Source organism: Perna viridis, chromosome 1, assembly GCF_037379345.1.
Source record: "Perna viridis isolate PV_CMFRI_1.1 ecotype Kerala chromosome 1, ASM3737934v1, whole genome shotgun sequence".
Taxonomy (NCBI): Eukaryota; Metazoa; Mollusca; class Bivalvia; order Mytilida; family Mytilidae; genus Perna; species Perna viridis.
This window is the reverse complement of record NC_142445.1, coordinates 43424488-43440317: the sequence shown is the minus strand read 5'-3', so window position 1 is coordinate 43440317 and position 15830 is coordinate 43424488. Positions and strand designations below refer to the sequence as shown.

The 15830-nt window shown below is 32.3% G+C and overlaps 2 protein-coding genes across 2 annotated transcripts; both read right to left on the bottom strand.

The window, feature by feature from the left end:
* Positions 1-185: 185 nt before the first annotated feature.
* LOC148628881 (myosin regulatory light chain 12B-like) lies at positions 186-11130 on the bottom strand. The gene is made up of 6 exons (XM_088596273.1): positions 11019-11130; positions 7561-7614; positions 3358-3582; positions 2956-3117; positions 1193-1260; positions 186-736 (listed from the first exon to the last, which is right to left on the bottom strand). Exons 2-6 carry the CDS (start codon positions 7562-7564, stop codon positions 635-637), a joined length of 561 nt encoding a protein of 186 aa, XP_088452399.1. The 5' UTR covers positions 7565-7614; positions 11019-11130; the 3' UTR covers positions 186-634.
* A 56-nt stretch (positions 11131-11186) lies between these two features.
* Positions 11187-15419, bottom strand: LOC148628880 (myosin regulatory light chain 12B-like). Its single transcript, XM_088596263.1, has 5 exons — positions 15299-15419; positions 14735-14970; positions 14330-14491; positions 12713-12780; positions 11187-12205 (listed from the first exon to the last, which is right to left on the bottom strand). The coding sequence occupies exons 1-5, from the start codon at positions 15301-15303 to the stop codon at positions 12104-12106; spliced, it is 573 nt and encodes a 190-aa protein (XP_088452389.1). The 5' UTR covers positions 15304-15419; the 3' UTR covers positions 11187-12103.
* Between the last annotated feature and the right edge of the window lie 411 nt (positions 15420-15830).

Below are 15830 nucleotides of genomic sequence, written 5' to 3'. Positions count from 1 at the left end.
ACGACAAAACATATCTCTATGAAATACGAGATTGATTGAATACATCAACTTTCTGTAGAACGCGCACGTTTATCGAAATTAAAAAAAAACAATATATATATAACAGTGACTCTGTCGTAGAGAAGAAAAGTATCCTTCACAGTTGGCTGAAGACGGATTTTTTGGGACGAAATAAAAAAAAAAAGTATACAGCAATATTTACTCTATACACTAAGTCATATTACTTTGAAGGTAAACAAATGAAAAAAATGTGATAATTTGTTCAAAGCTGAAGCAAATTTCAACAAAATTTCTATGAGCAGATTTACATGCATTTTCTGAGTATCATTTTAGGTCCAGATATGGAATTAACAGTTGCCCTGAAAAGCGACTCTCGGAAAAGGGTGAGGTGATCAATTATTTTGCTATATGGTACATATAGAATGCGCAAAATAAATCAAAATCACGACATGACATAACATGTCCAGACGACAGAGGTATCTGCCATTATTTGATTTTTAAAGATAATGACTCTTAATACAATTAAAAATGATACGATGCAAATTGGTGTATAGTATCACACATAAAGAACGATTTAGAATATTCTATTTTTCATGCCATATCATTTCCATATTCCAGCTCTTTTCTTGAATATCTATGTGTTCTTGCTTGGCTTACCATGTTTAAGCATTTTAGAGAAGGCAACATAATCAAACTTTCCTCCATAACATGGTGCCTCCCGTAATATTTCATCTACCTGTAATATATTAACCATTGACAACTATTTACTAAATAGAAACATATATATATGGATGCATTTCGTTTTATTTTCCATGCATTCTTCTGTTGATAAAATGTTTATAAACTTGTACATGTCTGTTATGCTCGTATTATTGTTAAATATATCATATTGGAGAAAACTATATAAGTTGGTATAACTTGTGTCCGATTCATTACTTAATAAGTAATAAGTAATAAAATATGTTTAAACTAATCAATTGCAACATGAACTCAATCAAGCGAAGATAGGAACCGAGATAAATCGGTTTCGCATTTTTACATTGTATTATCAATTTGAAAAAAAACTCGTAAGGATATCAAAATCACGGATGCTTTTCAGAAGTTTTTAATAGTTAGATGATTATGAAAGTGATTATAATGATTGTTTTATATTGTTGTTTTGGTGATTTTTTATGCTTCTTTTGAAACTTACTTCGTCTTGTGTGAGACGTTCTCCCATTGTCGTAAGCAGCTCCCTTAGTTCATGTTCATCAATTAAACCTGAAATCCATGTCATATCAATTTACATTAATCACCTTACAATATGGTTAGAATACATTCGAAATTGAACTATCAAATTATATGGTATTATTTGTTCGTAAAATTTAAGTATTAATTCATTTCAGGTACTTATCGTTGGGTTTAAAGCAATATTTCAGCTACATTCAGGCGATGAACATGAAATGGATAATAAAATGAACATGAAATGATGATGAAATGAAAAAAAAAAGGATAGGACACAAGGATAATAGGGTCGACAAATTTTGATTTCCACTAGAAATAGGGAGAGGTGGGTAGGGTCGGGCAATTTAGCCTCCTATGGCGGAGCCCTATGGTTCCTACTCCGGGAGAATACCACAGTAGTGTTTTTTTTAATGTGCAAGAAACGTGGCATCTTTCTCTACACGGTGCACCACTGTGGTTTGCGGTCAGGTTTTCCGTATTATAGCCTGACAACCCCAGCATGTTACAAGCCAGGGGTACCCCATTCCACCACCTGGGGCACACAACCCAGTTGCTGTGGGCAGAGCGCCCTAGCCCCCGGCTAAGGTTCTGAGCACTATTTAGTCGCCTTTTACGACAAGCTTAGCGCTGCTGCAGGCCTATTCTTTTGACACCCGGACTATTTCATTTGGGGAAGTATACAGAAGATAAATAGCAATTAATGAAAATTACCACAATTCCATCAGCAGTATAAGAACCGAAGAACCAAATACATAGGGGTATATATCTAGGATGATCTAAATCCAAAAGTAAATTGTGCAAGAAGTTCCCAAAATCCCTCAAAAATTCAAATGGGAAGTCAAATTTAGCATGAAATAAATCTACAAAGTGCGATTCAAATTCTATTAAGTGCAGTACAAGAAATGAAACTTCATTGTTTATGGCTTTTTAAATTCGTAATAATACAATTTTCGTTTAATGATAAATTCGGGAACATACAAGTCTGCCTACTGAGCTGGTGAATGCCTTGGGGATCTTTAGTTCGATATGTTGTGCGCATATTTTAAAGAGTATAGCTCATTAGAACAAAATACATTTGTACATTCTAAATCCAAAAATGATTTGTGTGCATGAAGTACTGAAAAAAAAATCGTTTATAGGTTTTGAGTGTTTATTTTCAAAATGAAGACCTTGCTGCACGACCTACATTTAGTACAGCATGTAAACACATAAATACATCAGTGTGTATCTCTTGTTTCTACATGTTGTGTGTGATATGATTATTGTCTTCCGAGTTTCTGATTATTTTTTTACGCTTGATTTTTCATTTGCGATATTAAAATAATGAGAGAGAGAAAAAAAACACAATTCAATAATCAATCTTGTAAATTAAAAACTTGTTCTTATATACAAGAATTTAATAAAAGAAAACAACTTTCCCGTTACTGTTTGGTAAATTGTTGATACAAAATAGAATATAGATGTGCATCTTTTATTTTTCAAATGTCCACTTCTTTAGGAACTTATCAAAAGAAAAATTATGATAAACGAAAAAAAAAAATAAAATAAAAACACTCATGTGCAATTTATGCACATCTAAAGTAAATGATACAGAAAATTAAAAAATATAAAAAAAGAAAAAATAATACAAAATAAAAAGGAAAAGAGAAACGGTGCTCGCTAATTTCGTTGATCCATCCATGGTGATACTCATAGCTTTTTTACCAGATCTACTAACAATAGCTTTTTTACCTGATCCACTAACATCGAAGCAAGCAAATGCATTCCTGATCACGTCTTCGGGGTCCGTTCCCTGGAGTTTCTGCCCAAACATAGTTAAGAACATGGTAAAGTTAATAGGGCCTGGTGCACAGTTCATCATTTCCTCCAGGTAGTGGTCAGCCGGGTTTTTACCTTGAAGAATTTGATGATTTCATAAAAGGTATTAATATACAAATGTACATATATCTTTATAACAGTATACTATTGTATGAAAAATAAAAATGGCTCATGCACTGTTGCGTGATCTCCCTATGTTAACAGTTCGTTATGTTTTGTTTATAGAAAGTTTTTTCGAATGTTTTACGCAGTATAACTGACGAGACTGCCAACGGACTTACGATACTAAGCTACTTTCGCATACAGACAACTCACCTAATGACGCTAGCATATCACCAAGGTCTTCCTCGTCAATAAGACCATCGCGATTCTGGTCAATCATTTTGAAGGCCTCTTTGAACTCCTGAATCTGTGATTCCTCGGACACAGGAAATATATAAGAGCAGTTGCGTGGTCCTCTCTTACCCTTGGTTTTATGGGGTTTTAGAATCCGTTTGCCGGTCTGACCAGACATGGATGAGGATTTTTGAAACATCGGTTCTGAGCCACGACAAAAAAGCAGTAACTAACAATTTAGTCCACTCAGTGTGTTTTATGTAACACCAAGTTGTTCAAAAATTTTAACCTAATCAGTACTAGCCGCAAATATGTAAAACACAGCCCATACCCCTTTTACAATCGATTGACCACTTATATTTCGTCTGATATTCGAGACCCACAGCTGCTAAATTCGACCTTCTAATGGACCAGTTTCAACATGACCAATTATTAAAGTAGACCCTCTAGAAATTTGCATTATAATTGCCTCACTTTCAGATGTAGTAAATTTCAAGCATTTTGAGGCCCCTAGAGTGTTGTGAAAAGTTCCCTATATTTTAAATTACCCATTAAGTTTGAATAAATTAGTAATAATATTTCCCATCCTTTAACGTTACGGTCGACGTTACGTTGTTTCATATAAATAATTATGCATTGAAGATTGAACGATGCATTTAGTCAAACTCGCTTTTAATGGACCTCAATTCGTAATAGTTTATTTGTAGTTGTATACATGTACAAATAGCATTCCGAAAAGTACTCTGCAGATTGATTTGTACTATAGATAGTTTGTGGTGCTATATGGTTCATTTTTTAAAAAGAAATCCTGAATAAAGGTACTAATTTTAATAAATAGTCAAAGGAGTTATTTTGTAGGGCATGTATTGTTTTATTACAGTTTTTTTGCGATTTTTATGTTGTGTGTATATTAAGTTTTTAAAATATTTTAATAGCGTTCGAGTCAAAATACCTTTATACTATGTATGTATGATTTTAGTTACTTTGTGTTCTTTGTTGTGTGTCTTTGTTTTCCATGTCTGGTCTTTGTCCCTGGATTACATTCTTTTAATTACCGCCATAACCTTGGTTCCCTTGATTACTCTATCAAATATTTGATGGAATTTTCAGTAGTTTTGTTTTCATTTTGGACAATAACATAATTTTTTTGTAAATATGGTAACATTATATATTATTAAGCAAATATTCATAACTGCAACAACTGGTATTTATTTAATATCATATTTAATACTATCTTTTACGATTAAAATGAAGACTCATAGATTTCCTCAAATAAGTGTGAATGAGAAATTAACCAAAATATACATATCTTGTTGCATGATCTACTTTTGCAGAAAATATAATTTGGTTTTTGATGGCTACCGATCAGAACATATTTCAGCCCTGTAGTGGAGGAAATTTTAATGGACTAAAATACCATACGGCTGAATTAGGTAATATTTTGAAGGTTAAAGCTTGTACCAAATCCTTGATGGAATTTTTGAAAATTCGAGGTCAAAGGTCAACATTAAATGTTCAATAGGGTAAAATAATTCTTGCATTTTGTCATTCTCTTTGAAATATTATACTTTGTCTTTTTGATTCTTTTGCCTGGAAGACCCAAGACATTCAAAAATTGTAAAAACAAATGCAAAAACCATCAACATTTTGTGGTTAACATGACCGTAGCCAAAGGGAGTGCCATGGGTGCAAGTGTACCCTCTCTCTGTTTAAAATATTTCAAAATTCTAGAGAAAATCAGCTAAAATTGGATGTGCATCCCCTTTGAAAGATGAAACTGTTTACAAGTACAACCTTTTTCAAAATATGTGGCTACCGCACTGATTAATTTTAGGTTTTGCATTTATGGAAAGTTTGAATGAAATCCTATAAATGTGATTACAAAATCTTACAATTAGATTACATGTTTATTCAACAACTCGGTTTATGTTCTCCATACAGTTTTTGGTATAATTTTCAAAAGAGACAGATTTGAATTTATTTTAGCCAAGTCATTCATTTACACATTCATTAGTCCTTAGTACATTTGGTGTCGATCTCTAATCTCTTCCTACTCTGTATTAACTATCTTTATCGTCGGTCCAAGACTTTACCATAGCATTCCCTTTTTTCAATGTTCATGTTGTAGCTATGTAAAATATGGTTGTATTATTGGTTCCAAAATAATTTTGGCACTTTTCTGGTGTATCCATCAGCACCATGAAAACTGATTTATTCAACGGGTTATAGTTTTCCTTTCCTCGTTTGTCTACCCCGGTCTTGATTTTGTATGAGCAACTCGGCGGGTGTTTCTAGAAAAGCAGAGGACGCTTACCCTACCGGTGCACCTGGTCCATGCTCCCAGTTTTAGTGGAGTCCGAGTTGCTCATTTACTTTTGTTACTTTGTATGTATGATTTTAGTTACTTTATGTTCTTTGTTGTGTATGTCTGTTTTCCATGTCTGGTCTTTGTCCCTGGATTACATTCTTTTGATTACCGCTATAACCTTGGTTCCCTTGATTACTCTTTATTAGAAATAAATAGATATCCCATTTTAATTATACATTCATCCAGTCAGTAATTTTAACTTCGTTAACCATGGATGACATTTTCAGATACTTGGATTTAAATGTATATTCACTTCACTTGCTTTATTCTTTAACTACAAGTTAATAAAATCCATTTATTTTACAATATGTTCCCTTCATTGTTCATAACAAAGGGATAATCATTATAGAATATTTTGTCGCTCCAATCGCGTATTTGCTATGCATGGCTTTGTGGTTAAATCTAACTTTACAAGCCTAGGTATATACTGTCTTCAACCCTAATGATTTGGTCATTCCGCAGAGTACTATTTTAACTGGTGGTAAGTTTGTTAGTCGATTCTGAGCAACCGTTGGCGTTGTTTCTTTATATGCCAAGCTTATCATAAAGGGCTCCTTATTATATTGATTTTGTTATGTTTTCCTTTGTAGTTTTATTTCGTAAAGGTATAGATAGGCAACATATTGGTGACACGATACAACCTTGTGGTACTATTCGTTTTATTTTATATTGGAAATTAATTTCTAAAAAGTATCATATGTGGCAATGAAATCAAAAGTATAATTTTACCAAGAGTTTCATTCGAGTGCAATATTTCTTAAAGAGGTAAATGTACCAAAGATATCATAACTAAGTTTGATAAATTAAAATTGGTATATTCCATTCTAAATACCACTATTTTATCATTCTTAGTTGCATTGAGTTGTACTGATACTACATCAATTTGACATTGAGTGCCATTTCAAGAGATGACCGACAGACACAGAATTTTCACCACAAGAATTTTTTGGGGAGAGGTTTACAAAAAAAAATGCAACTTGAAAACGCCCCTTTGAAAATGTTTTTTTTCTCAATAATTTTACATAAATACACGTAGGTTTAATATTTCATATGTAATAGATTTCAACAAAAAAATTTAGCTGCCTAAAAGTATTTACATACGATATTGTAATGATAAGTGATATATTTATTCCAATTTAGTTAATTTTGGAAAGAAAAATCTGTCCTAAAGTCTTTGTATACTTTGATATTCACCTTTGAATTTGTCTACCAAAATCAATATAGTTTACATTCAAACAATTGCCATCAATTGAAGATAACGACAAAATTTGTAATTTTGGTTTAAGATGTTGTAAGATAAGAAAAAAAGTGACAGATATGATGAAATGCAACAAATGTACCATCATAACTCCTTCATAAAAATAGTAAATACTTACAGAGATCACCAAAAGGTCTTCAATAAGTGTAAACGCAGGTATTTTTTACACACACTTGTGGCTTTGTATTTTGAAGGATTTCATTCGAATTTTCGACAAAAAAAAATACAAATGTACAATTGTTTACAATTCAAAGCAAACAATCTATGGTTTTGCATTTATTTTTTAAATTTATGCTCTCCTTTGGTCTTCCAGGAGAGTTCATAGTTTGACAATGAAAGAGACAAAATATGATATTTGACTATTTAACACTTTGCAGGAATGTCCTTGGAAAATGACGTAAATGAACAAAATTTGTAACTTTAACCTCGAATTTTCGGAAATTGCACTAAGAAAAAACTTCTACAACAGACTTTAATGGAAGCGCCTTTTAAATACCATCAAAATAATAACACTAAATTCAGTCATGTAGTATTTCGGTCAGTTTTCAAAACGTACCCATATTTGTTCCTGTACTGATTGCTCTACTGAATCAATACATACCATGTCAATCTTTAAAAAAATAGAAACAAAGTTAAAGGCCTGTATTTATATTTTAGAAATAGCACTAAAACGAAGTGCTTACTAGAAATGAACGCGAGAATACATTTTACATTTTAAAAATAGTCAATTGAAAATCTAAAGGCTTCCTACAACTTTTTTTCAAAATCTTATATCACCTCCTCACAATCTAACCTGTTTTATTCAATAGATGTTTTAGTCCATGGGCTGGGTGGGTCCACCTTGCACTCCCCACAACTCATCAACCAAAATATGATAAGAAAATTTGATAACTCTTATACCTCCCATTTACGATTATTTTGTCGCTAAAAAATATACTGAAGCATTTTTGTATTTTTTGGCTATTTTTATACATCGTTGAGGCAAATTTCTATATTTTTACGTTTTTTTTATTCTTCGAACTTCTTCTTTCTACACAGCGAAATATATTAACATATATAGGTATAAACATGTGGCCCAATGTCTCAGCTTTACAATAGTGTCAAGAAAGTTGCAGTAACAAGTTTTTGGAGTAATTTTAAAAAAAAATGAACCCCTACCCCACCGAAAAATCGCTTAAATTGGCATATTTTTCAATTCAAAACCCCTAGAGTATTTACGCTTCCGTAAAAAATGGCTTATTTTGATGACTTGTGGCCATTTTCTTCGGATTTTCGATTTCTCTGTAAAAGGTCGTATAATTTCGGCTCTACGAGTTATTGCTCAGCTAAAACGTTTAAATTATGGTATTATTCGATAGATAATCTTATTGTCTACATGAAGAAATCACGAAAAACTAATTTTCAGGAAACAATTTTAAAAAAATGTTGAAAATATTATCCCCTACACCTAGAAAACTGGTCTCAATATCAAACAGAATTCTCATTCAAAGCACATCGACACTGTAAAACTCATACTTTTGGCATTCATAATTAAGATAATGATGTACCCAGCATATCTGATCAATCTAGGCGCTTAGATTTTCCTTTTGGGGTTATACTTTGGGGTTATACTTTGGGGTCAATGTACTTCGTTGTATAGAAAGAAAAGTATGCTGTACACGTATTTAAAGGAGTAACCTCTCATCAGCAGCATTAAAATCTAATATGTAGGAAGATCATAATCAAAATATTAGTTGTATACAATGAGTTAGCGAATAAATGCCCAATTAAAAGTGCTATTATGACTACACTACTTAAATGCACAGAATGAAAATTATTGATTTTATTTACATTTTTACCATTCTAGAAAAAAACGAAATTTCTCAAATAAATTATATGAAATTAAGGTATGTGTTTCGGGCGCATTAAGGTTCATCATTACCTTTCAACAAATATGGCCTCAGTTTCAACACTAATTTCCGTCTGACTAGAGACAGAACTGTGTATCTAGAGGAATTTTAAGGCACGGCATCCCCTAGATATTAGAAAGTTGCATGCATTTTATGTAAAACTGTGTCAAAAACTGGACTGACTTTTCCTGTTTTAATTTCATCAATTCTACCGCGAGGGCAAAAATGAAATAAGCCTGTAGAATGTTTTGAGATGTTCCCTAGGTATTAAAGGTAAACTCTATTCACATTAACATGCAGGTCAACAGAAGGATAATAACCACCTATACACAATATGTGATTTGAATTTCGTAAATGAGTGGACCATATCAAGGCTAAAAACCACTAATTCCAATTCCCATAGGCTTCTATGCTAATTTCACAATATTCAATGGCTTCTCTGGACTTTACCTTAACTTTAACCTGCAGAGGACTATATATCAGCATGATTCTACATATGTCAGCTCACAATCCTCAGAATGGCATGTGGGGTTAGCAGACTTGCAGTGCAGTACTGGTCACCGGAAGTGAAGGGTCTATAAATAGCATGGGAAATCCCAGTGTTTTCACAAGATAGGGGTATATTTAAAAATCATTATGGAGATTAGGCTTCACATCACAAGAAGCAAAATGCACCTATAAAATGTACAGAAATGTTTTTCCTTTCAGAAACTGTTTAAATTTTTTAAATAAGATGAGAACTTTTTTCACAGCACTATGAGGAACAGGGGTAATTTCTGCGTAGGACTATTTTTGCGTACGTTCCAAATGCTCATTGGTTGAATTGGTGGTCTGTAACCTAAATCAAGTGAATCTCACGTGCTTGTTTATTTTTGCACTCTCTGCAGAATTTACAAAAAAAATAACCCAGCAAAAGTCTTTGATTTAATTTTACACAAACTTGACGCATCTTTTTTTCATTTCTATATACGCAGGTTTGTCTGTAGTCAGAAGAAAATTAGTGGTGAAATTTGGGCCATATTTGTTGAAAGGTAATGATGCACCTTAAAATAAGATTTTCCACACCTAAATCACTCCAGTATTGATAAACCTGAGGGAACTTGAGGAAACATTATATATCAAGTATATCGGTGCAACTCATTCGCTGTACCGTGTATAATGATGTTTATGGGCCAGCTGCAGCCTGCCCTGAGGTATGAGGATTTCCTCTCGTTAATTGAAGACCAATGGGTGGCCTAGGGCTGATATTTTCATCACGGTTGGGTTGTTGTCTCTTTGACATACCTATTCTCATTATATATATGTGTTCTAGTGTTCAAACATAAGATGTTCCAGCTGAATGGAACATCTAAACACTTCTCAATTTTAGATTACTCGTTATTCCTTTATATGCAAGAACTTATTTCTTCTTATATATATGTGATCTGATCTACGTGTACATACTAGGTTTTTATCTCCTGGGTGTGGCTCCCTAATTCGGTATTATTTTTGTTTTGAGCACTTCGAATCTTTTATACTACTTATTTTCTTTAAGTCAGATTTTCCTATGTATATGGTTCTAATGCTGCCGATGATCGATTTCTCTTTGAAACACGTGTACAGCATTTCAAAATTTGTAAAATAACAAGGGTTATTTTTGTATCTATTCAAACTTTGCACAGAAACTCATGGAAAATATCAGTTTGCATCGTAAACGAACACAGACGAAGTTGTCATTTTTATCATAAAGGCTTGAAACTATGCACATTTTAGTGGGCAGGAAGTGAATTCCATTAAATAAGATCTGAATTTAGTCAATGCAGTATGGGGCCTAAATATCAAGTTGCTATGACATAAAATTGTTAAATATTCCCTTTGTCCAAAATTAAAATGAAATTTGAATTGAGCCATTCGATAGCAGGAAAATATAATAGAAAAACTAAATCATAATTTGGGCCCACCAGACCATTTCTCACATAGATGTCCCTATAATACATTTAAAAAAAATCATTCGAATGTAGATAGAGGAAGAATAAATATATGAAAAGAGCTCCGTATGAATAAGATGTATTCACATTTCATAAACGCAGGAAAATATAACTGAGAAACTAAAGCTGGTTTTCGATAGCTGTAACAAAATACTTACCTTCTTCTATATAATTTTGACACTACACTAGTACAGCGATATAAAGTTGTGTGGGTACTCCTAATACTTATATATTCACTTTTATAAAAAAAGTTCCGTCATTTGATTGGGTTATTTAAAGCTCAAGTTCAATGTAAATTGATTCTACTGGACAAAGAAAATCACGTGTAGAAAAAAGTATGTTTTATTTTTAAAACTTTTAAATATAAACAACTGTGATTAAAAATGGTTTTTGGTTTTTGATGTCATAGTTACCTAAAGGTGTGTTTATGCTTGTTGAAGACCTTCCGGTGATTTCTGAAAGTATAATTTACTATTTTGGCTTTTGGTTATGTTGCGTTTCACCATATTCGTTTTTTTTACAATTTGTATACCTTAATGTGAATAACATGGCAGTGGCGCAATGGAGGCAAAAGAGGCAAATGCCTCACCTTTGAAATGACATATTTGTCCTTGACGGCAAAACATATCTCTATGAAATATGAGATTGATTGAATACATCAACTTTCTGTAGAACGCGCACGTTTATCGAAATTAAAAAAACCAAAAAATATATAACAGTGACTCTGTCGTAGAGAAGAAAAGTGTCCTACACAGTTGGCTGAAGACGGGTTCTTTGGGACGAAATAAAAAAAAAAGTATACAGCAATATTTACTCTATACACTAAGTCATATTACTTTTGAAGGTAAACAAATGAAAAAAATGTGATAATTTGTTCAAAGCTGAAGCAAATTTCAACAAAATTTCTATGAGCAGATTTACATGCATTTTCTGAGTATCATTTTAGGTCCAGATATGGAATTAACAGTTGCCCTGAAAAGCGACTCTCGGAAAAGGGTGAGGTGATCAATTATTTTGCTATATGGTACATACAGAATGCGCAAAATAAATCACGACATGACATAACATGTCCAGACGACAGAGGTATCTGCCATTACTTGATTTTTAAAGATAATGACTCTTAATACAATTAAAAATGATACGATGCAAATTGGTGTATAGTATCACACATAAAGAACGATTTAGAATATTCTATTTTTCATGCCATATCATTTCCATATTCCAGCTCTTTTTTTTTGAATATCTATGTGTTCTTGCTTGGTTTACCATGTTTAAGCATTTTAGAGAAGGCAACATAATCAAACTTTCCTCCATAACATGGTGCCTCCCGTAATATTTCATCTACCTGTAATATATTAACCATTGACAACTATAGAATTTTGTTGCTATCACCTGAATCAATCGCATCGTCACCGTCACCATCATCGTCGTCATCGGAAGAAACATCTATATATGGATGCATTTCGTTTTATTTTCCATGCATTCTTCTGTTGATAAAATGTTTATGAACTTGTACATGTCTGTCATGCTCGTATTATTGTTAAATATATCATATTGGAGAAAACTATATAAGTTGGTATAACTTGTGTCAGATTCATTACTTAATAAGTAATAAAATATGTTTAAACCAATCAATTGCAGCATGAACTCAATCAAGCGAACATAGGAACCGAGATAAATCGGTTTCGCATTTTTACATTGTATTATCAATTTGAAAAAAAAACTCGTAAAGATATCAAAATCACGGATGCTTTTCAGAAGTTTTTAATAGTTAGATGATTATGAAAGTGATTATAATGATTGTTTTATATTGTTGTTTTGGTGATTTTTTTATGCTTCTTTTGAAACTTACTTCGTCTTGTGTGAGACGTTCTCCCATTGTCGTAAGCAGCTCCCTTAGTTCATGTTCATCAATTAAACCTGAAATCCATGTCATATCAATTTACATTAATCACCTTACAATATGGTTAGAATACATTCGAAATTGAATTATCAAAATATATGGTATTATTTGTTCGTAAAATTTAAGTATTAATTCATTTCAGGTACTTATCGTTGGGTTTAAAGCCCGAGCAGCAATATTTCAGCTACATTCAGGCGATGAACATGAAATGGATGATAAAATGAACATGAAATGATGATGAAATGAAAAAAAAAAGGATGGGACACAAGGTCGACAAATTTTGATTGCCACTAGAAATAGGGAGAGGTGGGTAGGGCGGGACAATTTAGCCTCCTACGGCGGAGCCCTATGGTTCCTACTCCGGGAGAATACCACAGTAGGGTTTTTTTTAATATGCAAGAAACGTGGCATCTTTCACTATTTAGTCTCCTTTTACGACAAGCTTAGCGCTGCTGCAGGCCTATTCTTTTGACACCCGGACTATTTAATTTGGGGAAGTATACAGAAGATAAATAGCAATCAATGAAAAATACCACAATTCCATCAGCAGTATAAGAACCAAATACATAGGGATATATATCTAGGATGATCTAAATCCAAAAGTAAATTGTGCAAGAAGTTCCCAAAATCCCTCAAAAATTCAAATGGGAAGTCAAATTTAGTATGAAAAAAATCTACAAAGTGCGATTCAAATTCTATTAAGTGCAGTACAAGAAATGAAACTTCATTGTTTATGGCTTTTTAAATTCGTAATAATACAATTTTCGTTTAATGAGCTATGATAAATTCGGGAACATACAAGTCTGCCTACTGAGCTGGTGAATGCCTTGGGGATCTTTAGTTCGATATGTTGTGCGCATGTTTTAAAGAGTATAGCTCATCAGCAGCATTAGTACAAAATACATTTGTACATTCTAAATCCAAAAATGATTTGTGTGCATGAAGTACTGAAAAAAAAAATCGTTTATAGGTTTTGGGTGTTTATTTTCAAAATGAAGACCTTGCAGCACGACCTATATTTAGTACAGCACGTAAACACATAAATACATCAGTGTGTATCTCTTGTTTCTACATGTTGTGTGTGATATGATTATTGTCTTTCGAGTTTCTGATTATTTTTTTACGCTTGATTATCCATTTGCGACATTAAAATAAAGAGAGAAAAAAAACACAATTGAACAATCAATCTTGTTAATTAAAAACTTGTTCTTATATACAAGAATTTAATAAAAGAAAAAACTTTCCCATTACTGTTTGGTAAATTGTTGATACAAAATAGAATATAGATGTGCATCTTTTATTTTTCAAATGTCCACTTCTTTAGGAACTTATCAAAAGAAAAATTATGATAAACGAAAAAAAAATAAATAAAAAAAAATAATAAAAACGCTCATGTGCAATTTAGGCACATCTAAAGTAAATGATACAGAAAATTAAAAAATATAAAAAAAGAAAAAAAATACACAATAAAAAGGAAAAGAGAAACGTTGCTCGCTAATTTCGTTGATCCATACATGGTGATACTCATAGCTTTTTTACCAGATCCACTAACAATAGCTTTTTTACCTGATCCACTAACATCGAAGCAGGCAAATGCATTCCTGATCACGTCTTCGGGGTCCGTTCCCTGGAGTTTCTGCCCAAACATAGTTAAGAACATGGTAAAGTTAATAGGGCCTGGTGCACAGTTCATCATTTCCTCCAGGTAGTGGTCAGTCGGGTTTTTACCTTGAAGAATTTGATGATTTCATAAAAGGTATTCATATACAAATGTACATATATCTTTATTCAACAGTATACTATTGTATGACAAAAAAAAAATGGCTCATGCACTGTTGCGTGATCTCCCTATGTTAACAGTTCGTTATGTTTTGTTTATAGAAAGTTTTTTCGAATGTTTTACGCAGTATAACCGATGAGACTGCCAACGGACTTGAAATACTAAGCTACTTTCGTATACAGACAACTCACCTAATGACGCTAGCATATCACCAAGGTCTTCCTTGTCAATAAGACCATCGCGATTCTGGTCAATCATATTGAAGGCCTCTTTGAACTCCTGAATCTGTGATTCCTCGAACATAGCAAATATATTAGAGCTGTAGCGTGGTCCTCTCTTACCCTTGGTTTTATGGGGTTTTAGAATCCGTTTGCCGGTCTGACCAGACATGGATGAGGATTTTTGAAACATTGGTTCTGAACCACGACTAGAAAAGCAGTAACTAACAATTTAGTCCACTCATAGTGTTTTATATAACACCAAGTTGTTCAAAAATTTTAACCTATTCAGTACTAGCTGCAAACATGTAAAACACAGCCCATACCCCTTTTAATCTAATGTAAAGTTATCTTCGTGTTGTATTATTTTCCACATAAGATTTGCATATATACTAATGAAAATAATAGTTTACCGTGCATAATTAGATTACAACAATAAGAACACCGAAAATTCACTTTAGAATTTATTTTATAAACAAAATCATATGCATTCTATAATTTGCTTTAACTTATGCAATTTACAAACTAAATATTTACCTCATTTTTGTCTGCTTTTTGTAATACCGTTCATTCAACGGATGTATAAAAATTCTTTAAAGACAAAAAGGTATTCATACCTTATGAAATCTGAGATGACTCACGCATAATACAATATTATGCTAAGTGAGCACAAAAAATAAAATAAAGATAGTCTATTTAAATACTAATACTAATACTTTCAAATTATGTGCACAAGTAATAACTGGTATTAAATTGCATACAATTATATAGAGCAAATGCAGAGTTATTTTCATATTTCAATTCCACGTCACTCATAAAAGTCATATAAAGGAGTTTTTTTATATGATAATTGATTAATTTTTTACTTAAAGTACTTTCATCTGGAATCAAATTTTCTAATTATAAATCTCGATTAATTAGTTAAGAAAAAGAAATTATTTTGTTTCAATTTAATTTTCATGAATATTTAATAGATTAGTTTCGATATTTATGACTTACACAATAATATAGTCTTCTCCTTTAAGTGTTATATAAACTGTTGATCATGCAATTATCACATGATAAACGT

What these genes read in the sequence shown, in the direction of transcription:
- LOC148628881 (XM_088596273.1), bottom strand. An exon ending in CTTCGATGTTAGTGGATCAG is followed by an intron (nt 1,261 to 2,955) that starts GTAAAAAAGCTA and finishes CATGGATTTCAG; the next exon opens with GTTTAATTGATGAACATGAA. An exon ending in AACGTCTCACACAAGACGAA is followed by an intron (nt 737 to 1,192) that starts GTAAGTTTCAAA and finishes AATATATTACAG; the next exon opens with GTAGATGAAATATTACGGGA.
- LOC148628880 (XM_088596263.1), bottom strand. An exon ending in TGATATGCTAGCGTCATTAG is followed by an intron (nt 14,492 to 14,734) that starts GTGAGTTGTCTG and finishes AAATTCTTCAAG; the next exon opens with GTAAAAACCCGACTGACCAC. An exon ending in CTTCGATGTTAGTGGATCAG is followed by an intron (nt 12,781 to 14,329) that starts GTAAAAAAGCTA and finishes CATGGATTTCAG; the next exon opens with GTTTAATTGATGAACATGAA.